Genomic DNA, 22,107 nt, shown 5'->3' with positions numbered 1-22,107 from the left:
AGCGGTAGCGTGATCGGGGGAGCCCACACTCGCAGACCCCCAGCCGGCCCCGTCCCGTCCCTGTGGCCTCACCGTACAGCCCCCGGGGCCCGTTCTGCCCGGTGGCGGGGTCGGGCGCCGCCCACATGAGCAGGGGGTTCTGCGAGTCTCGGGGAAAAGCGGGGTCGGGCCCCGACGCCAGCTGTCCCCTGGAGAAGCTCCGCAGCGCGTCGCTCCAGGAGTGCGAGGAGCCATAGATGGCGCTGCCGTCCAGCCAGCCCGTCACCTGGTTGGCCTGCGGGGCACGCGGCGGGTGAGCCCGGGTCGATGGGCGGCGGCGAGCTAGGGAAGGCCGGGGCCCGGAGGGTGTCCGCGGCTGGGGAGTGGGCGCCTCTCCCCTCCAGGCCCTGCCAGGCCCGAAGCCCAGGTCCCACTTGGCTGGGGTGCGGCCCCTTCCCGCCGCCTTCCCCGCCTCACCGGGTCCCGGGGATTGCTGGGACTCCGTCCGGTCTCGGGGTCCCAGCGGCTTCTCTGGAAGGGCAGCACCACGTCCCCGCGCTGGTCGGGGTCGAACATGGGGTCTCCGGGCGGGATGCGAATGTTGAGGAACTCGGCGGGGCAGCCGGGAGTTTCCACGCTCACCAGGTCTGAGAGCACGTGATAGCCTGCGGGCAGTGCAGGAGGGGGTGCTAGGGCAAGCAGAGGGCCACTTTCCTTCTTACCCTAGGTATCCAGTTTCCTTCCCTCCCCTGAAGCTTCAAAAGACTCAGCAGCCATTATGGGCAAGTCCAAGCCTTGACCTTAGGCACTCCCTCCCAGTTGTTTGTCTCTTCTGTCCCTCTGTGCCTACACCTGATCCAAGCTGTTGTCGTTGACAGTTTGGCTTTCTCCTTGGTAACTGGGAGGTGCCCTGTGAGTGTGCCTAGGCAAACGGGCTGGCAGCACCAGCTCCAAAACGCAGCAGGAGCCAGGCATTCCTGATGGACCAGCCACCAATCCTGTCACTGGGGTCAAGCCATCCTAGCACCCCCACTTTGACTTCCCCTCAGTCCACTCTGCCAGAATCAGAACCCTGCCCTGAGCCTGTCCTAGAAGCCATGGGGCAATGCCTAAGAACAGGGTCCCACGGAGAGGCCCTCCCAGATTATTTTCATGTTTCTGCCTCTACCAGCCCCTTACCCCCACCAACAACCCAACGAGGAGGGATGCCCCTTTTCCCTAACCCCACCCCTCATCTTTCTGTGTGGGGCAGATTTCTGCCTCCCCAACCAGAGTTCACTTCAGCATGGATCCTCTCTCCACCTGCTTCTACCCCTACCATACCCCACTGCCTCCTCCACCTCTCACCCTCATCCCTTAGGCCCTCCATCACTTCTCTCTCATCCTCTGACCCCTCTTCACACGCAGAGGTGTCCAGCCGACCCCACCGGCTTCCTTCCCCAGAGGTTGAAGTTCTCACCAAAGAAGACCCCCAACACTGTGCGGTTTCTCAGGGAGGCCAGCCCTGCAGGGCCCCTTGAGATGGTGTTGCTAAGGTCTCGGGGGTTGGGCAGGTGGGGTTCTCCCAAGGGCTGGTACACGCCATCTGCATAGCTGGCTGGGACCAGGCGCTGCAGCCGGGAGCCTGGGGTAGGAGGGGTAAGGATAAGGATGAATCTTCAGGGGGCATTCTTGATCCCCTCTCTCCCAGGCTTTCCTCCATGTCATGGATCCTAAAACCTTGGAAATGGATGGCCTTTGCTGGTACTTGCCAGCTCTTGCCGCGCAGCACTCAGTACCCCCCTGGCCCTGGGGTTCTATCCCCACTTGGCTCTCACTTACCTTTGCTGCCCCATCTGTGCTCCATGAGGTTGTTGTACCACCCATCAAATCGCTGCACCTCCCACGAAATGGGGTTCTGAGCTCCTGTGTGAGAATGGAGGGAAGGGGCAGCTGGGCAAGTCAGTGCGTGAGAGGACAGGCAGGCCTGCCGGATATGGGTGCTGTGAGCCTGGCACTTGGAGCAGCAGAAAGTGGATACCTGAAGTGGATGTGAGAGGTAGGGTGCAGAGGGAAAAACCAGGGCAAAGTAGTGTCCAAACTCAAGCCAGATCTTTAAGCTGCTCAGTGGGGGAGACATGGCAGGGAGCCAAAAAGCAGTGGAGCAAGGAGCAGTGTGTGCTGACAGATGGCCTCAGAGAGGGAGAGGGGACTGGAGGAGAGCAGTGGTGATGGGGAATAGGATGCAGGTGACTTTACTCCCCTTAAACTTCAGCTCCCTGAGGGGACACAACAGGACAGAATCCATCCCCAGCCCTAAGACACCACACAGAGCAAGAGCCAGCCACACTCCATACCGGAGAAGGACATGTCATTCTGTGACCCATCCCTGGGCAGGGTCAGTGTGGTGAGGGGACTAGTCATCTCTGGCTGAGCAGAGCCCAGGGCAAGGGTGTGGTGTTGCTACTGCTTTTTCCCCAGTTTCTTGGGTAGGACCAGGGACTGGACTGGCGATGTGGATGACTTTGCCCCTTTTCTGGAGCATCTTGTCCCCCATACAATTCCTCCTCCTGATCCTGTTTTACTCTCCAAAATGAGGGTCCAGGAGGGAGCACTCAGCTGCTGGGGAAAGAACTGAGGAATGAGGGACAGAGGGAAGATCCAGAATGGATAATGGAATCAGGGATGGAGCAGGGATCTTTCTGATCAGTAGAGCAGATAGCTGGCCTGATTCTTTCCCCCAAACTAGGAGTCTATAGGCCTGGGGCTTCTTCTCTGCTCACTTCAGAGAACAGACGCACACATTCACACTCACTCAGCAGAGAGTCAGGGGGGAAAATGACTCAGGGCCTGATGTTTGAGCAAAGAACCCAGCTAAGGGTTCAAGACTTTGGGCAGGGCCACACATGTGATCTCTAAAATAAAATGAACCTGTGGCACATAAAGGAGAGAGCCTTTGCAGGACAGTACAGGGAAAGTGCCTCTTGGGGATAAGAGGTGAGAGCTGAGGGAAAAAAGGAAAATCCAAAGCTAAGGAAAGAAGAGGGCTGGAAGGAATGTGGATGTGAGCAGCTCTGGCAAGGGAGAAGTTGTAGGGAAGGTGTCACCATCTTGTCACCTCCAGCCAGGACAGATCCTTCTACAGGTTTTCTCTGCTTTCTGCTTTTGCATCTCCCATCCCCAGTGATCAGGGACTTGATCTTTTAACTTTAACTGTGGCACTGTAGGCCCACTTCCCTCCACAGAGATCCGGACTGCAGAGAGCAGCCTCAGATTCCAGCAAGAAACTGTCTACTGAAGGCAGCAACATGAAACTCTTATGGAAGATACTGCTTTTGTTTTTCATCATAATGTTTAAACATATTGATGACTCCCCTTCAGCTTTGGGTCCAATCTGACCCCAAGATCCTTTATTGTCTTATGTGTCTAATCAATCTTTTCCTATTTTGAGTCAGAGGCCCTCACTTTATGGAAAACAAGAGAAGAGAGAGGAGAGAGAAAGGGCCCCCAAACTGTAAGAATAAAAGAGAAAGTGCTGACAGCAGCTGAAGGCTCCCTAATTCTGTGTATTTGGGGATAATTTTCATTCCATTATCCATCTATTTCTTCAACAGCTAGAAATGAGCAACTCTCATGTGCAGGGCACTGTGTCAGCTAGAGACTAAAGATACAGATGAATATCAAATGGATCCTGTCCTTCGGGGAGCCCAGAGGATGCTGGGTTCCTCTGCTCCTAACCATGCTTCTCCTCCAATCTGTACTCACCCAGAGGGGTCCATGCCCGAACCAGAAGTGTCCATGCTAGAGCCAGGCAGAAGCCCATGATGAAAATAATAGGGGCTCAGGGATTAGAATGTCCCAAAATGGAGACCCTAGAAAAAGACAGGACAAAGAATGAGCCCCAGCTACTCAGAAGAATCAGGTGAAAGACTCTGCAGGCCTCTGTGAATCAAGGCCTGGGACTGGGCCAAGGTCACAGTAGGTAGCAAAGTTCAAGAGACTCACTCTTTCCGAAAATTCTTTAATTGATTCGGCAAATACTTCATGAGCACCACTACATACCAGCCACTGACATAGACACTGGAGATTAAGTGACGAACAAAACAAACAGAAATCCCTGGTACATACCTTCATGGACTTTACCTTCTAAGATTAGTTGGAAAACCCTGCTTTGGCCCAGCACTCTGCAGAGTGTGTTCCTTAGGCAGGGCCCTGCTTGGGGATCAGGAGACTAGGCTGAGGTCTCAGTGCTGCTCCCAGTCCACTGTGGGATCTTAGATAAATCACTTCTCCAATCTGATCCTTGTTTTCCTCTTCCAGCTATGGGAGCAAATATGCCTGAACTGTTTACTTCTAAGCATGGTTGCCAGAATCAGATGTGAGAAGGAGGTTTAATTCAAAGCAAGTGACAGGTGTTGTGCAAATGTGATATAGAGAGGGTAGGCGGGAGCTTGTCTCCTCTGGTTGGATCCAGAAGGGATGCACAACCAGGTGCTCATGTATTTAGTGCAAGCTTCCTGCTCTCTCTCTCTCCACCCAGAGTCAACAGGGAAACAGAGGCAGCAGAGGACTCAGGCTGGGACTCCTGAGTGGGAGTAAGGAGTACCTAAAGCCAGTGAAGACCTCCTGAAGGCAACCTGGAGATTGGGGTTAGGATAGAGGAAGAAAGGAGCTCAGGGAAAGCCTCATCCCCAGCCAAACATCAGGGTTCCTGGATGGGTTGTCTAGAGGAGAGAACCCAGGGACTGACCTCATCCCTACTCCATCTCCTATTAAATGAAAAAACCTAGGCCCTGCCATAACTGGAAAGCTCAGTATCACCTGCTGCATTTCACAGAGTCTGTCCAGGTGCTGGCCTTTAATAGTGCATGAAGAGCTGGGCTCTGGATGGTTGAAGCTGTAAAGCTGGATATACTGAAGTAGCCACAGCGGTCCTTCCCTGATCCCAAGATGTCCTTCCCCTCCCCCGCCACCACCATGTCTTCAGGATCCTGGGCCTCAACGCTAATGTACCACTCAGCCCCTAAGGGCATGAAATGGGCTTTCAGACCAGGCTGTGTGGGGATGACCTGAAGAGGAAGGTGGACATGCTTAATAACCACTCCTTGTGGGTGGGTTGCCCTTAATGATTTACACAACGATGGGGCAGTAACTTCTCAACAACCTTGACAGGAAGGTTGCCCAGGACAGGGCAGTGAAGCCCCAGGCAGAGCCAGCGGCAGAACCAGAGAGAGAACACAGGCCTGCCTGTTCTTGCCCCACATGGCTGCTTTTCCAGCCTGAAGCCCTAGAGTGGTGACCCTGGTGGCCCTGAGGTGGGAGGAAGATGGGTCAAGGCCATCTTGGTCCTAAGGGAGGGCTGAGGGGGAAAGCTTGGATCCTAAAGCCCAAAGCTCCCTCCCTGGTATGTTGTGCTGGTGCCAGGAGAAGAACCCGCAGGCCCAGGCAAACTAGGCCACCCAACATTCCCAGGTCCCAAAGAACCCAGTCTCTCAAAACCTTGATTAGGCAGAGGACAGGCCCTAACAGGACCGGTTTTAGCCTTAGGATAAGATCGGAGGCGCAGGGGGCTAGCATTCCCCTTTCTTCCATAACGTGGAGGAGCTGCGGCTCCCCGGCCACCCTGCCCTTGGAGCTCCCTCCCCCGGAGCGCCCAGGCCCGCGGGCCGGGAAAAGCCCTCCCAAATCTGACCTGCGGCCACGGCGTCACCAGAGCCCGGGACTGCAACTTGTCTCCGGCCTGGCTGCCAGCTGGGCCCGCGGAGCCCTCTCTCGTCCGGTGCCTCTGCAGCTCTGCGCCGGGACGGGCGGGGCTGGGGGTGAGGAGGGGACGGCACGGCCCGGCTCGGCTCAGCCACGGGGCGGGGCGCAGTGGGGCGGGATGGAGTCTGGCGCCTGGGAAGCCGCGGAGGTGCTTCCAGCGGACCGCAGCGCGCGAGGTGAGACGGCGAGGGCTCCCGGGGCGCAGGTAGAGATGTTCCGTCGGTGCCGAAGGCCCGGCTAGTGCGGTTGTGTGGACGGCGAAAAAAGCAAGTCCGCCTTCACAAGTCCCATGGGGCTGGGGAGAGGGTGGGAGGCGGAGAGGGTATGGGGAGGGGAGACTCTCCTCAGATCCTCTCGACACCGTCGGGTCTGGGCTCCAAGTCCAAGGCCATCGATCACCTGCCACCCACAGACCAGGCCAGGCGTCAAAGCAAGTCACCCATCCGACCTAAACCCCTCTAAGACCCTGGGGTCACGTCTCCCTCCGGGGATCCTCGTGAGGTCTTGGGGGTCCCACCGCCCTGCGAGCCGCGCCCGCGCCCCGCCAGACCCGGAACTGCGTCGCTAGGTTTGCGCTGGAGCTGCTGGGATTGCTGGGCATGGGTGGGGGGGCGCAGAGGAGGAGGGAGGATTGGAGGGACCTCTGCGGAGCTGGCAGACCCCGGTACTACTGTCCTGGCGCACCCAGCCCTTCTCTGTACCAGGCCGGGAGAGGGAGGCGGCGCCGCAGAGCCTCGGGTGCAGTCTGAGAAGTTTGGGAGTGACTTGAAGAGTGACTGGGAGCACCCCAGACCCGGTTTGTCCGGTCACAGCCGGGTCCTTACGTGAGTTAGGAGAGGAGTTGGGGTCGGACGGGAGCCCCACTGAGAGTAAGGGCGCGCGTTTGTTCACAGAACGTCTGGACCTGGTTCCCTCTTTAATCACACCCCCGGGGGCGCTTCGTGTGAGGTTCCACGGGGGAAGGCGAGAGGCGCAGGCTGCCACACACGCACTGTTTGGAAGAGGGGAAGGTAGGGAACAGTGGTCCGGGTGTGGGTGGTGGGGGATGCGGCTGCTTAGATCTGTGCGGTCCGGGTGATTTTGGAGGGGGTCTTGAAGTGCTTGCTCCCGCCCTGGCACCTAGGGCTACACTTCCTGCTTTCATCCAGACCAAGTTCGGATCAAGTGGGAGTTCTTCAAAGAGAGAGTTTGGTAAGAAACTGGGGAGGCAAGGAAAACCTCTTAAGGCCATAAATGCCACAAGGTTTATAGACTTCAAATCGCCATCCCAGTTTAACTCGAGTCTGGATACTTTGGCTTGCATGATTCTGCACCCTTGAATTCCTTATCCACATCAGCCCTTACTGGGGAATCCTGCCTCCAATCCACTTTTCAGATCTTGTTCAATTTCTCCACTTAACTCCTACTTTTGTGCAACAACACACATATACATTCATACACAGATACACACGTACACACAGACCCCTTCCTTGAAGAGGAAAGTCTAGGACAGGAGTTCCTGACAGGGGCCCCTTAGCTGGCCACAGCTGTAAACGTTTAATGGGGTCTACCCCAATCAGAGAAAAAAGCATCACATTGCAGTAGCTGTGCATTACCAATCAGAGGTCTTGGCAACTCCAGACATGTCACCCACTCCCCACTTGTGGAGAATTAGTGGCCCTTACTCTATAGTTTCCAGCAGATGGGGGAGGTGGGCAAGGGGGAAGACTTCAGGAAAAAAGTCCTGTCAGGCTACAAGAGAGGCCACAGGACGTTAGCACATAACTTTGAATGAAGAAGGCTGGAGGTTGTTCTAGGCTGAATTTTCTTAAAGATTGTAACTTTATGTTTTACCCACCTCTCATACACACATAGGAACTCCACTTCAACCTGTGGTAGGTAAGGATTGGGTAATTGTGTCTATAATAAGATTGAGCATAAGGAAAGTCTTCAGTACATAAGGGAGCCTGGAAAGGGAGGATGCTGCCTCCTCCTCCCTAGGCCAGGTGAGAAAGGAGGACCCTAAAGTGTGGGAAACTCCCCCCCACCCCATGAGAAAGCATCCCAATTTTGTCACAGGGGCCTGGGATGAAGTCTATATTACTGAGAATGACAGTCTGGGTGGTTCTTGCGTCTGTGTCTCTGTTTATCTAAATTTGTAGGTGCATATTTGACTGTATCTTGTGTCTGCTTATTTATATCAATGTACACTGTGCATACATCCTAGTCATGGTGATGAGGTAGGGGAGGAGTGGGTCAAGTTAATATTGATATGAGATTTTCTCACATTAAAACTAATTTTACTGTCAGATGTTACTTGACGAGCCAGGAAGAAAGATGTTCCCCAGGGAAACACAAGCGTTGTAGGAAAAGCAGGACTGCGGGGTGTGGGGTCTTCTCATTTCTGTCCCACCTCTTCATGCATGAGCCCTGTTAGCTTAATAATGAAAACAAAATTAGGGTCAGGGTCATGAAAAATTAACTTTAAATTAGGCAATGCAAATAAAGGAAGACCTAAGTTATGAAATGGAATAAGAAGAAATTAAGAAAGGCAAATTTCATTTACCAACTTTTTTTTGCTTCTGTCATCTTTAATAAATATGACATTTTGGAGAACTGGAAATAAGTTAACATTGTTCTATACTTAAAATACGAAAAGCCTTTTGTTAGTGTTTCTTTTAAGCACATGTTAATAGAGATGAAACATTCTTGTAAATTTTTTTATAACCTCCCTTTAAAATAAATGCAGGAATAATATTTAACCCTGACCAAAATACATTATATTATCTCTTATTCACATATATTAAAAATACTCCTTTTTGAACTCCAGCGTATCACATGTGTTCTTGCTGTTAGCCTCGCTTTATCTTCTATCTTATTAGCCAAGATATTTTACATTTTATAGACCTTCCTCCTATGAACTTTTATTTAAAAATATAATACCTTCAGTCTACATGTCATAAATAAAGAATTCTTACGTCAGTAAACATCTGCTTTAAAATAAATACCACTATCACATATTTTATAAAATAATTTAATTCACGAATTCTTAGTTACTCATTTCAGCTAAGATTGAGATGTATGTTTCTGATTCAATTAAACATGAAAATTCATGTTTGGGTCTTTGTTAGTCTTGGAGACTATTGGAAGAGGCTTTCTGAAAATTTTGAGAAATTACTAAAAGTTGACAGGGTTAGTCAAATCCCTTTGTGCCCAGTCCTTAGCTCTGTATTGGTGATACTCAGTTAATATTGAATTATTAGCACAGGGCAATAAGGGAGCATAGCTCCCCCTTGTGTGCAAAATCAGAAGCCACCTGTGGGGAGAGGAACTCATTCATATTTATTCATTTGATCCAGAGCCTGATTAGTATACTCTACATGCAGGGGATGCAAAGATGGAAAGATGAAATCTCTGCCCTCAAGGAGATTACAGTCTAATTGGGAGACAGATGTTCAGACAATTAGAGTACAATGTAATCATTGTTATGATGAAGGTATGTTCAGAATGCAATCAGAATGTTCAAAGTGGGAACCTCTACATTGGCCCAGTGGCATCAGCGGAAACTTCACAGAGGAGGGAACACAAACTGAGACTTGAAGGGTGAAAAGGCATTTGCCAAGAGAGTGAGCGTATTCCAGGCAGAGGAAATAGCATATCCAAAGGTACTGAAGGCTTGAAAGAGCATGTCAGATTCAGGGAGAGGCCAGTCATTCAGTATGGCTATAGACTAGGCTGGGCAAAAGATGGAGACAGTATAGGTGGAACCGGGTTATAAAGAACTTTATGTGGGAAAGTAAGAAGATGAGATTTTAGCCAGAGCAGAGAAGTGAAATGATTATATTGGCTTACTAGAAAAAAAAATTATTTTGGAACCAGGTAAGAGAGGATGAGCTTGGGTTAGGGCAGAGGCAGTACAGAAGGAAATGCATGGATAGTTTCAAGAAATATTTGGGAGGTAAGATGGTCCAGGTGTCTGGCTTATTTGATTGACCAGTGGTGATGTTGCCAAACATACAAAGACAATAGAATAAAAAGCAGGGCAGAGACAATGAATTCCATTTGAGGGGCTGTTAAAATTTCAGGCATCAAGGGAACATCCAAGTGAAAAATGTCCACAGGGTGGTTGGCCCTTTTGAGTTTGGAGCTCAGGTAGGAGGACTACCTGAAGACATTTGAGAACCATCAGCCATGGGAATGGATGAGATTGCCCAGGGAATCTGGAATACTGCTAAAAGAAGAGAGCCACCACAGATTCCTGGGGAGCATCAACATTTAACAGGGAGGAAAAAGAACTAGTAGAGGGGCCACAAAGAGATGGCCAAAAGCAGGAGCCCCTGGAGAACATGGTGTGATGGAAGTGCAAGGAGGTAAAGTTTGAGGAAAGGGGGCATGGTCTGCAGTGTTAAATACCACAGAGAGGTCAAGAAGCATGAAAAGTGAAAACTGCCCTTTAGATTTAACACTTAGTGACCTAATGGAGAAGGCAGGGATGAGGAAAAGTCAGATTGTGGTAGGTTGAAGAGATAAGGCAATGGAAATGCCAATATACACTGTTTTTTCAAAAGCCTGGCTGTGACAGGAATAGAGTAAAATGGGATGGTAGCTGGAGGGGACCAAGAAGATCAAGGGAGAAGGTTCTTTTTCTATGTGTTCTTAAGGTGGGAAAAATTTCAGTATACCCTTGAGAGAAGGAGCCAGCAGAGAAAAAGAAGCTGGGACGCTATGATGGGAAGGGGGACAACTGATGATAAAGGTGGTGGAGAAGGCCGGCATGAATGGCTAGAGCCCAGGAGGATGGATTCACAGAATAGGAGAGAAGAGAGATGCCTATTCCTCAGGGATGGGAGAGTTGAGTAGTTAAGAAAAAGCAAAAAAGTTCATGTTAAAACTGACACTCAGGGATTAAGTGACTTGCCCAAAAGACAGGATTAGAAGTTAAAACTGTCTGTCTTTCTGTCTCTTTGCCTGACACCATGCTACTCTCACAGACAACACAAGAATGTGGCCAGCTTAGAAGGAGAGAGGAAGGCTGGGAGCTAGGGCATATTAGGAGGATCCCAGCATTAGAACTAAAAGGGACCTGGGGATTATGAAATCCATTTACAGATGAAGAAACCAAGGACTCAAGAGGTTGTCGCTTACCTGTCCAATATGACAATATTAGTAAAGAACAGAAACTAGTCCCAGAATGGATTCCAGCTCAGGGTTCTCTTCAAAAAAGATTGGAGAGGCCGGGCACGGTGGTTTATGCCTGTAATCCCAGCACTTTGGGAGGCCAAGGATGGTGGATTGCTTGAGATCAGGAACTCAAGACCAGCCTGGCCAACATGGTGAAACCCCGTCTCTGCTAAAAAAAACTTAAAAATTAGCTGGGTGTGATGACCCGCATTTGTAATCCCAGCTACTCAGGTGGCTGAGGCATGAGAATTGCTTGATTCTGGGAGGCAGAGGTTGCAGTGAACCAAGATGGTGCCACTGCACTCCAGCCTGGGTGACAGAGCAAGACTCTGTCTCAAACAAACAAACAAACAAAATAATGGAACATAAGAACTTAATAAAAAATTTAAATGTACTCCATTTTTTATTTACTTAAAATAAAAAAAGAGATTGAAGAAAGAGATAAATGGAGTAACAAAATGCCCCCTCTTTCCCAACTTGATAGCTTATTTGTTTCCAGTACTATTCTCAGCACTTTATATACACAATCTCATTTCATGCTCACAATGATGCTTACAAGATAGACATTACTATCTCAAATTTTTAATAAAACTGGATGTCTGTAGAGGTCAAGTAACTTGCAAGAGGCAGAAGCAGAATTCAAACCCTTTGGAGCTACTTGACTCCCAAGCTTATTCTTTCATTATAACGCTTAATAAGACAATGTGTGGTCAGACTAAATTATGGAGCCTTCTGGGCAAACTGAAACCCCAGTACAGATCACACTGCATGAAATGAGGAAAACTGGGATCATTGACTCTAAGATGCATTTTTTTTTCACATTCTGACATCTCTGAAATTAGGTACATCTCACCAGCAATGGTGGCCATGGTTTAATTGGCAAGACTTTTTTTCCCCTTTATTTGTGCTAAAATAGTAGTGTGTCATGCAATCCATTCTGTCTGAGATTTAACTAAACACGTTAAGTTCAGGTACCATTTTCCCAATATCCTGTCTGCAAAAGAACAAATAAGAGTCAAACAAGTTCTCAGATCAGGGGATGGGCAGAGAAGACCACAGCTAGCGTTTGAGCTGAAACTTGGCCTGGGAATTTGAATCAAAGAGAAGGGCCATTGTTGGTAATGTGTGGAATAGAAGGACATCTGGCCCCAGCACTGCCTGATAGAGGGCAGGTGCCCCTTCAGTGCTTATTTAGGTGAACTCAGTGAAGCTCAACTGTTCTGCAGTTACCAGAACAAGAGCCAGGGTGCTTGAGAAAGCTGGACAGACCTGTGTGGGCAGTGCTAGGTCTGGAATTCAGTCCTCTGATGATGTGGCTGGATTATATACTTAGCAGGGAGCTGCCTGGCCTTTGTTCCTTTGGGGACTGAGGAAGAAAGCCAATCTTTTTGTAATCTGTACCATCTTTCACCTTATGCCTTCACCTGATAATAAATATAGCTCCTTTTATGTTCTGTGATCTATCAGTGCTAGGGGCCTGAAGGAGAGAGAAGAGAATTTTATTTCTTGAGACAGTCCCAGAAGAAACAGAGAAGCCCCCAGGGTGGTGGTAGCACTGACTTATGGAACCTGGAGGTTAAGAGAGGAGAATGGGGCAACAGAGACTGATGGCAAAGACCCTCATTCTGGCACCTAAAAGATGGGGAGATGGATGGCTGAGGGGCAGTGGAACGGTGGTAATAGCAGAGTCTGATGATGCACAAAATGTGAGCTCCAGAGAAGAGGAACCTAGTCTGGCTCATTCTGTGCTGTATCTCCAGCACTAAAAACAGTGCCAGGTACATTGAGGGCATGCAATAAATGTCTATTGTTGTTGTACAGCATTGCCCCCCCTGCACCACCTCACCAAGATGGCTACTTTGGGACACACATTCCCCTTCTATGCTGGCCCCAAGCCAACCTTCCCGATGGACACCACTTTGGCCAGCATCATCATGATCTTTCTGACTGCACTGGCCACGTTCATCGTCATCCTGCCTGGCATTCGGGGAAAGACGGTGAGAAACCCAGTCCTGGAGACCCCAGCCCAGAGAGACCTCAGCCTCAGGCTGAGGGGTTCAGAGTCTCTGACTACAACCAGACTAAGGAAGGAGACCCCAGTGCGGAGAAAAGATAGCCACGATCCCAGGCAGAAAGCTCCCCATTCATTGATTCAGCAGTTCACTATTGAGCGCTGGTGGGGCATGGTGGCTCATGCCTGCAATCCCAGAACTTTGGGAGGCTGAAGTGGGAGGATTGCTTGAGCCCAGGAGTTCGAGGCCAGCCTGGGTTTATAGTATAGACCTCATCTCTTAAAAAAAAAATTAGCTGGGCATCGTGGTGTGCATCTGTAGTTCCAGCTACTTGGGAGGCTGAGGTGGAAGGATCACTTGAGTGGCTGCAGTGATATAAGATCGCATCACTGCCCTCCAGCCTGGGCAAGAGAGTGAGATCCTGTCTCTAATAAATAAATAAATGCATACATAAATACATAAGCACTTATTATGTGCCAGACACTCTGATTTCAATTGACCAAGTGATCTCAGCTTTAGAATTCCCGCCCCTCCCCCAAGTCTGGAAACAGGAAGGGTAGATGTGGAAGGAAGGCACTCTTTACTTAACCCACCTACCTTGTGACTCAGAGGCTGTTCTGGCTGCTTCGGGTGGTGACCAGCTTATTCATCGGGGCTGCAATCCTGGGTGAGTGCGAAGTGCAGCTGACTTGGGCCGCTGCCTCCATCCCTTCAACTCCCTCAGCAGCCTGCCTCTCCTCTCCTTGTTTCCCCACAGTGGTGGGCCCTTGCTTCAGGGTGGCTTCCAGACCCTGCCCATATGCTTCTCTCACCATGGCCTTATCTCCCCACTCTTACCCTTGCCTGGAGAGGTGTCACCCTGGAAAACAAGCTGGATGCATCTCCTCAACCTTCCTAACACTTTTATTCGGGGGAAAGGAGGTCAAAATGAATGTCTGTGGGGAGAGGGCCCCAGAAAGGAAGGGAGGAAATGGGAAACGGCTGTTTGCTTTGGTTTGGTGATGAGGCAAATAGGAGAGATGAAAGTCTCCGTGAGGCCCGGCACGGTGGCTCATGCCTGGAATCCCAGCACTTTGGGAGGCTGAGGCGGGTAGATCACCTGAGATCAGGAGTTCGAGATCAGCCTGACCAACATGGGGGAAACCCCGTCTCTACTAAAAATACAAAAATTAGCTGGGCATGATGGCAGACACCTGTAATCCCAGCTACTCGGGAGGCGGAGGCAGGAGAATTGCTTGAACCCGGGAGGCGGAGGTTGCAGTGAGCCAAGATCATGCCATTACACTCCAGCCTGGGAGACAGAGCAAGACTCCGTCTCAAAGAAAGTTTTTGTTGAAGCTATCTGCGTTTGCCTTGCCTGGCATGGTTTTGGTTCATGTTTCCTTCCCAGCTCCCTGAGTGACTCTCCCTAAAGCAGGGAGAAAGGGAGGGAAGAGGTAAACAGAATGTGGCCAAGGGAAATCCCACACATGTGGTTGGCAGACTTACCATGAGCCAGACCCTGGCTAGTTAACGGGTATCCAATTATGACCAAAACAGACATGGACCCCTTGTAGTTCTCCTTCTGACTCTAACCTAGTAATGCCCAGACATCTCTGAGTTCCCATATGTCCAACTCCCCAACCACAGCTGTGAATTTCAGTTCTGAGTGGTCTGTGGGCCAGGTCAGCACCAACACATCATACAAGGCCTTCAGTTCTGAGTGGATCAGCGCTGATATTGGGCTGCAGGTCGGGCTGGGTGGAGTCAACATCACACTCACAGGTGAGGGAGGGCTCTTACCTGTGGTGGGGGGAAGGCTCTGCTATCTTTGGGATCTATGTGTGGTGTGGTCAAAGAGCTATAGGATGCCTGGCACAGGGGCTGGGAGGATGTGTGAGGTGGGAGGTCAGAGGCATGGTAGGAAGGGAAATTCAGGGCCTTGGAAGCTACCTTCTCTCAGTTGAGACCACTTCCTGTCCCTCTGCTCAGTGTGGGTGAGTCCCTGCCTAGGCCCCACTCTGGCCCTTGGGTTCCTGCTGAGCACAGCTGCCTTGTGCCCTAGGGACCCCCGTGCAGCAGCTGAATGAGACCATCAATTACAACGAGGAGTTCACCTGGCGCCTGGGTGAGAACTATGCTGAGGAGTATGCAAAGGCTCTGGAGAAGGGGCTGCCAGACCCTGTGTTGTACCTAGCTGAGAAGTTCACTCCAAGAAGCCCATGTGGCCTATACCGCCAGTACCGCCTGGCGGGACACTACACCTCAGCCATGCTATGGTGAGGATGGGAAGGAGACGGGGTGGAGGCCCTGGTAGCCTAGATTCAGGAACAGGGTTTCTACCCATCTCTCCTCCACTCATGTGGGTATCTCAGGTGGGGTGGCCTGGCACCAGTCCACATGGTGCTGGCTTGGGAAGTCCATGGGAAGGAATCCCTACCTCATATCTTTGGGTCACTCTTGGGTCCCTGAACCTCTGCCTGGGCCCGTCCAAATTCACCAGCAGGTAGAAGTACCCGGGCCAGTCCTCACTGGGTCCTGGCTCTCCAGGGTGGCATTCCTCTGCTGGCTGCTGGCCAATGTGATGCTCTCCATGCCTGTGCTGGTATATGGTGGCTACATGCTATTGGCCACGGGCATCTTCCAGCTGTTGGCTCTGCTCTTCTTCTCCATGGCCACATCACTCACCTCACCCTGTCCCCTGCACCTGGGCGCTTCTGTGCTGCATACTCACCATGGGCCTGCCTTCTGGATCACATTGACCACAGGTAAGACCCAGCCCTATAGACAAGCACTAGAAGGCTCAAGGCCAGGGAGGGAGGGCCTGGGGGCATCATGTCGGTAGAGTTGAGGGTCTGTTCCTGGGGGCCAGGATGGCTTTGCCCTCTTTAAAGTCCCACCCTCTTGTATCTCTTATCTCCTGATTTTCTCTCCCCAGTGCCACTTCCCCTCCCTCCTCAGAGATGCCCACTCCCTTGTATCTTCTCTGTCTCTGTCATCCCCTAACTCTCTTCACCCAGCTGCTTCTAAAATCTTCCAACCCCCTGTCCCCTCTTGCTTCCTCCAAATACCCTTCTCTGGGTCCCCATTCTTAAACCCTTCCCTGTCCTGCCTTACACATCCCTAAATTGTCCTGCAGTCTTATTCTCCTCTCCTGTCCTGCTGTCTACTCCCTCATGTGCCTCCTCATGCCTCCTCTGTGCCCTGCCCTTCCCCAGGGTTTTTTTCTTTTCTCTCCCCATTTTCAGAGTTCTCCCTCTCCCCCTTTCTCTCTCTCTCTCTCTCCCGGGATATAACAGAAGGAGCACTGGGCTTGGAGTCTGGAAACTCAGGACAACAGAGCCACACCAGCCACATGCCCCTCAGCCAGTCACCTCTCTGAGCCCAAGTTGCCCTGAAGCAGGGGCTCTAGGCTTCCCTTAGAGTTGTTCTGACACTCCCAGGGGAAGATATCCTTGGCAGGTGTTACTAGCACCAAGGTGGGACAATTGTTGCCCTCGTCTCCAGGACTGCTGTGTGTGCTGCTGGGCCTGGCTATGGCGGTGGCCCACAGGATGCAGCCTCACAGGCTGAAGGCTTTCTTCAACCAGAGTGTGGATGAAGACCCCATGCTGGAGTGGAGTCCTGAGGAAGGTGGACTCCTGAGCCCCCGCTACCGGTCCATGGCTGACAGTCCCGGGTCCCAGGACATTCCCCTGTCAGAGGCTTCCTCCACCAAGGCATACTGTAAGGAGGCACACCCCAAAGATCCTGACTGTGCTTTATAACATTCCTCCCATGGAGGCCACCTGGACTTCCAGTCTGGCTCCAAACCTCATTGGCGCCCCCATAAAACCAGCAGAACTGCCCTCAGGGTGGCTGGTACCAGACCCCCAGCACCAATCTACAGACGGAGTAGAAAAAGGAGGCTCTACATACTGATGTTAAAAAACAAAACAAAACAAAAAGCCCTAAGGGACTGAAGAGATGCTGGGCCTGTCCATAAAGCCTGTTGCCATGATAAGGCCAAGCAGGGGCTAGCTTATCTGCACAGCAACCCAGCCTTTCCGTGCTGCCTTGCCTCTTCAAGATGCTATTCACTGAAACCTAACTTCACCCCCATAACACCGGCAGGGTGGGGGTTACATATGATTCTCCTATGGTTTCCTCTCATCCCTCGGCACCTCTTGTTTTCCTTTTTCCTGGGTTCCTTTTGTTCTTCCTTTACTTCCCCAGCTTGTGTGGCCTTTTGGTACAATGAAAGACAGTACTGGAAAGGAGGGGAAACCAAACTTCTCATCCTAGGTCTAACATTAACCAACTATGCCACATTCTCTTTGAGCTTCAGTTCCCAAATTTGCTAAATAAGATTGCAAGACTTGCCAAGAATCTTGGGATTTATCTTTCTATGCCTTGCTGACACCTACCTTGGCCCTCAAACACCACCTCACAAGAAGCCAGGTGGGAAGTTAGGGAATCAACTCCAAAACGCTATTCCTTCTCACCCCACTCAGCTGGGCTAGCTGAGTGGCATCCAGGACGGGGAGTGGGTGACCTGCCTCATCACTGCCACCTAACGTCCCCCTGGGGTGGTTCAGAAAGATGCTAGCTCTGGTAGGGTCCCTCCGGCCTCACTAGAGGGCGCCCCTATTACTCTGGAGTCGACGCAGAGAATCAGGTTTCACAGCACAGCGGAGAGTGTACTAGGCTGTCTCCAGCTCAACGAAGCTCATGAGGACGCGCGACCCCGGCGCGGAGAAGCCATGAAAATTAATGGGAAAAACAGTTTTTAAAAAACAAAAGAAAAAAAGTTTATTTACAGCTCGCCCCAGGAGACTTTCCCTGGTGCCTGCGGATGTCCGAGGCCTCGCGCCAGCAGCGCTCAGTGCCCTTCCTGGAGCTCTCTTGGCCCAGGCCTGGCGGGCACTGCTTCCCGGCCTGCGATGTCCCAAGGCGGGGAAGGAATCCAGATTGGGTCCCCCTCACAGGTTAGTGGTGATACATTTTAAGTCCGGGAGAGCGGCCTGCTTGTGCAGTGGGTCGCCGAGGATAAGAGGTGAGCCCCCTCTCTCCTGGCTGCAGTCCTTGGCGCTTTGGTCCAGAAGGGTGCGAAGAGCGCTGGGCCGAACATAGTGGAGACTCACCACGGCCCCTCCGAGGAAGAGGCACAGGACGCCTGTGGCGGTGGGGATCGAAAGAAAGGAGGGCATGTGGAGTCAGGGCTATGTTGCCCAGGCTGGTCTCGAACTCTGGCCTCAAACGACCTTCCTGCCTCGACCTCCCAAAGTGCTGGGATTACAGGCGTGATGCCCGGGCCTTCTTCCATCTTTTGGAGCCTACGCCTTATGTTACCTCCCCCGGCCCCCCACACACCTCTAATCTGGATTACATGAAACACGGCAAGACACCAGACCCTTCTGAGCCCCCCCACTTTTCATCTGTAAAATGGTCATAACAGTGCCTGTTTCTGCGAACTATTGAGAGGGGCAAATAGGGTAATAGATGTGAATTCATTCTGTAAACTGGAAAGTGCACACCCGGTGTGAATCCTGTCTCCACCCTTAGCCCCCGGGGCCCATTCTCTAGGTCCTCACCGGTTGCCAGCGTGACCCAGAAGGCGGCGCCATACTGAGTGGTGAGCGCGGAGGAGCCTAGGCGGAGCGGGCAGAGCGGCACGCTGGAGATGGAGGCCAAGGCGAAGACCCCGAAGAGCGCGAAGGCTCCGGTGGTCAGCAGTGCTAGGCCTCCGTAGAGCGGGGCCGGCGTGGAGAGCAGCACGTTGGAGAGGAGCCAGAAGCAGAACGCCACCCTGCCGGGGAGTGGGGGGACCCTCTGTGAGCGGGCTTCTCCCAGCCCACCGGGGTTCCCACAGCCTCGCTCTTCTTTATCCCTATCCCAGCGCCAAAGCCAGGGGCTGGGATGGCAGCGGCGCAGGGGAATTCCCCGGGGGAGAAGCGGGCTCCTGAGGTCCAGGCGGTGGCTGGAGTCTCTCCGGATTCCGTCTGTGCAGATCTCGTGGATCTTCTAACCCGCGAGGCTGTCATGCTCACCCCGAGCGCGTCGGGTCTGGCTGCAGCTGCTCAGCGCCTCCGAGGCCTGCATCCTCCCGCTCATACGGCCCAGCTCCCGGCACACACACACGTGCACACAGCCTTCCCTCCAGCGCTTACCATAGCGTGGCCGAGGCGTAGTGTCCCGCCAGGTGGTACTGGTGGTACAGGCCGCAAGGGCTACTCGGTGTGAACTTCTCCGCCAGGTAGAGCACTGGGTCCGGCAGCCCCTTCTCCAGTGCGTTCGCGTACTCCGCGGCGTAATTCTCTTTCAGACGCCAGGTGAACTGCTCGTTGTAGTCAATGGTCTCGTTCAGCTGATGCACTGGGGTCCCTGCGGGGTGAGGCGGGCTCATGGGGCTGCCCGCGGTCGGAGACCTCGCAACTAAGCGGATTCAGACAGGAAAGTGGGGGTGTGGCGCTCTCGGCGGGAGAAATGGGTTCGGTGGTGGTTGGAGAAAACGCAAATCCACGAGGACCACAAGCTATTTGAGTTTGTGGGATGTGAGAGGCCCTCCAGCTATCCCTGACACACTCACCTAACCTGGGATCTCCCAGCCCCAGGAGTTCATTTAGCCCCAGCCCCCTCACCTGTGAGTGTAATATTAATGCCCTCCAGGCCCACGAGCAGACCGACACGGGCTGTAACGCGCGCTGCGCTGAAGGCTTTGTAGGATGTGTTGGTGTTCACTCTACCCACGAACCATTCTGCACTGAAGTGCACAGCTGTAGGGAAAGGCACACGGTGGGGGTGGGATGAGGGTGGGAAAATGGAATTAGTGTTATGGGAGGTGGGACACTGCAGAGAGATGGGGACTTAGAGGTCCAATGTGGTTGCATGGTAAGGGCCAAAAAGTGGGCCCTAGAAGGAGCTGGAGAGTGGGAAGAGGGAGCAGAAAACCAACCCCAGTTCCCTATCGTCCCAGGTGCCCTCTGCCCACCTCCTTCCTCACCCCGTCCTCTCCCCATGGGCTGCACCACACACTCACCCACAATTTCTGCGCCTATGAACAGACTGAGAAGAACTCTCACCAACCAAAACCAGCGCTGCAGGAATGGGCACCCAGGTCAGGCCTGAGCCCTGCCAAACCAGAGTCCCCAAGACCACCCTTGACCCCACTTCACCTGGATCTTTAGTTACATCCAGACCTTTGAGACTAATGTTAGGCACGCTTTTCCTGCAAGTCCCTCTGGGCTACTGGCATTTCTGATATTTTGTGACCATGCACTTTCACCTCCCTAGCCCCATTTCCCATCTACCCTAACAGCACCTCCCCCCCACCCCCACTTCCTGGCACTCTTCCACCACCTTCACTCCCCTAGCTGTCTGGCGCCTGGTCCTGGTTCTGCCTCCTGGTCCACTCACTGCTTGGTGAGGCTCAGTGAGTCCAGAAGTGCTAGGCACGCAGGGGTCACCTCCCTCAGAAGAGGGAGGCCCCAGGGCCTGATCTCCGAGGGGAGGAGGTGGGAATGCAGATACTCCTAGGTGCACCAGTTCCAGGGAAAGCAACACAGATTAAGATGCAGAAAAGCTGGGTCCTCCCAGAACTGAAAAATGCACAACCTAGGTTCTGGGAGAGGGGGAAAGTCTAAGACAATGCACCCAGTTGGCTCCAACTTCTAATCCAACGTGGGAGTCTCAGTCCTGAGGATGAGGCACCCATACACATGTGTCTCAACCCAGTGCAAAGGGGAACACTGTAGTCTGAGCTGCTGGCATCTGTCCTTTTGGCCTGAAGGTCATCACCCACTGGATGGGATGAGAGTGCAGCTTCAGTCCTGGGAGAGGTGGGAGGCCCTCCAGCACATGAAGCCTAGACTCTGCCTCAGGATTACTGGACTGGGCGCCCATTCTCTGCAGCAGCCTTCCCAAGGACCCAGGTGGGGTCCTTCTCCAGGATATCCTGGATGGGGAGCTCTCCCTATCCTTGGAAAGGGGTGCTTGCTGCACCAGACTCCTGACTTCACTCCACCTGAGCCTCAATTCGACTATTCATGGAGGCTCTTGTACAGTCTTACCTGTCCTGGGTCCCTCAGGAGACAATCTGCCCATGAGCCTTCCCCCACTCTACCTGCACTATGAGGACACCCTTACCGAGTGGCCACGGATCCCCGGCAAGATGAGCAGGAAGCTTGCTGCTAGAGCCAAAAACACTAGAATAACGATGAGCAGTGGAACGCTGAAGCCTGCGGCATGCCGGGGCTGGGGGTAAAAAGGCAGTACGCCGTTCCACAGGGTCATGCTGCACGCCGGCCGAGTGCTGCACGCAGGCTGGCAGGCAAGCCAGCAAGCTGGGGCTGCCTGGACGCGGGAGAGCGCGTCCTCGGCGTCTCTTTGCGTACAAGGCTGGGACCGAGTGGGCTGGTGAAGTCTGAGTCCTGCACCTCTCCGTTAAGGAAGCGTGGAGGTGGGCTGCTCTCAACGCTCTGGGGTTGGTACCGACAGAGTTTTTCTAGCCGGCGAGCGAAACGATTTCTCACTGTCTGTAGCCGTTACTTTCCTGGTTCTGTGGGTTCGCGCTGAGTTTGGAAGTCGCGCGGGACCCCTTTTATAGCAGCGTGGGCGACGTGCCACACGGGTGTCCCAGCCCAGGGGCTGGTCTGAGCTGGAAGAGGTTATGCAAATAAGGGCCCCACCTCCACAGCAGGAGGGTGAGCCCTAGGTCCAGATGCTCACACTGGCGCAGGTCTGTCCTGAGCCGACACCTGCACAGTGGCGAGACCAAGGACCCAGAGAGAAAGGTGAGAGTGCAGCCGGGGAGGCTAAGGATCGGCGGAGCTGGAAGAGTGAGGGTGAAGGCAAGAAGTAGAGCACAGAAGCAAAGATTTTAAGAGGAAAGAAGACATCTGAACCCAACACCACCCTAAACTACAGGTTAGACCAGAGTTTGGGATCTGACCCTAGCCCTCGCCCATCACGCACAGGCGTTCATTGCAGAAGGGGAGTTTATTGGGGAAGGGGGGATTCATTGCGGAAGGGTGCTGCAGTCCCTCACTCCCAGCTCAGTAACCTTTTTCCCTTCCCTGCCTCCTGGAGGAGAAGCGGAGCCTGACGGATTGGGGGCGGGTGGAGGTGAAACATTGGAGACATTGGGCACACCCTGGGAGGCTTGACCAGTCCTGCCCTGGACTGACATGCCCCAGAAGACTCCTGCCCAGTGGGTTCCTATGGTCGGGGGTTAACTCTCTGATGGGGTGGCGGATGG

The 22,107-nt window shown here is 52.7% G+C and overlaps 3 protein-coding genes across 13 annotated transcripts in view; 1 reads left to right on the top strand and 2 right to left on the bottom strand.

The window, feature by feature from the left end:
- DUOX1 (dual oxidase 1) overlaps positions 1-5,782 on the bottom strand; it is a 35,615-nt gene extending 29,833 nt beyond the window's left edge. The window contains exons 1-6 of one of the 3 annotated variants that reach the window (XM_008961934.4): positions 5,651-5,782; positions 3,724-3,830; positions 1,801-1,884; positions 1,439-1,603; positions 457-644; positions 73-274 (exon numbers count right to left, since the gene is read on the bottom strand). In XM_008961934.4, coding sequence (XP_008960182.1) covers positions 73-274; positions 457-644; positions 1,439-1,603; positions 1,801-1,884; positions 3,724-3,781 — 697 coding nt within the window. In that variant the 5' untranslated portion in view covers positions 3,782-3,830; positions 5,651-5,782. The other 2 variants (XM_034938681.3, XM_034938682.3) reach the window with 2 other exon arrangements.
- Positions 5,699-18,311, top strand: DUOXA1 (dual oxidase maturation factor 1). Of its 9 annotated transcripts, none has more exons than XM_034938692.3 (8): positions 5,699-5,897; positions 6,615-6,731; positions 12,703-12,878; positions 13,503-13,560; positions 14,523-14,657; positions 14,938-15,151; positions 15,423-15,640; positions 16,380-18,311. In XM_034938692.3, the coding sequence occupies exons 1-8, from the start codon at positions 5,840-5,842 to the stop codon at positions 16,637-16,639; spliced, it is 1,236 nt and encodes a 411-aa protein (XP_034794583.1). In that variant the 5' UTR covers positions 5,699-5,839; the 3' UTR covers positions 16,640-18,311. The 9 variants fall into 9 exon arrangements, with proteins under 9 accessions (XP_034794583.1, XP_034794586.1, XP_034794584.1 ...); XM_034938695.2 differs by lacking the exon at positions 16,380-18,311 and adding an exon at positions 16,172-16,373; XM_008961933.5 differs by having other exon boundaries at positions 5,832-6,289.
- On the bottom strand, positions 17,324-21,760 carry DUOXA2 (dual oxidase maturation factor 2). The gene is made up of 6 exons (XM_003809655.6): positions 20,997-21,760; positions 19,891-19,948; positions 19,493-19,627; positions 19,022-19,235; positions 18,446-18,660; positions 17,324-18,027 (listed from the first exon to the last, which is right to left on the bottom strand). The coding sequence occupies exons 1-6, from the start codon at positions 21,141-21,143 to the stop codon at positions 17,834-17,836; spliced, it is 963 nt and encodes a 320-aa protein (XP_003809703.1). The 5' UTR covers positions 21,144-21,760; the 3' UTR covers positions 17,324-17,833.
- Positions 21,761-22,107: the final 347 nt, after the last annotated feature.

The sequence above is a fragment of the Pan paniscus genome, chromosome 16, assembly GCF_029289425.2.
Source record: "Pan paniscus chromosome 16, NHGRI_mPanPan1-v2.0_pri, whole genome shotgun sequence".
NCBI lineage: Eukaryota > Metazoa > Chordata > Mammalia > Primates > Hominidae > Pan > Pan paniscus.
The sequence above is the reverse complement of the archived record's forward strand: the minus strand, read 5'-3'. Positions and strand labels throughout refer to the sequence as shown.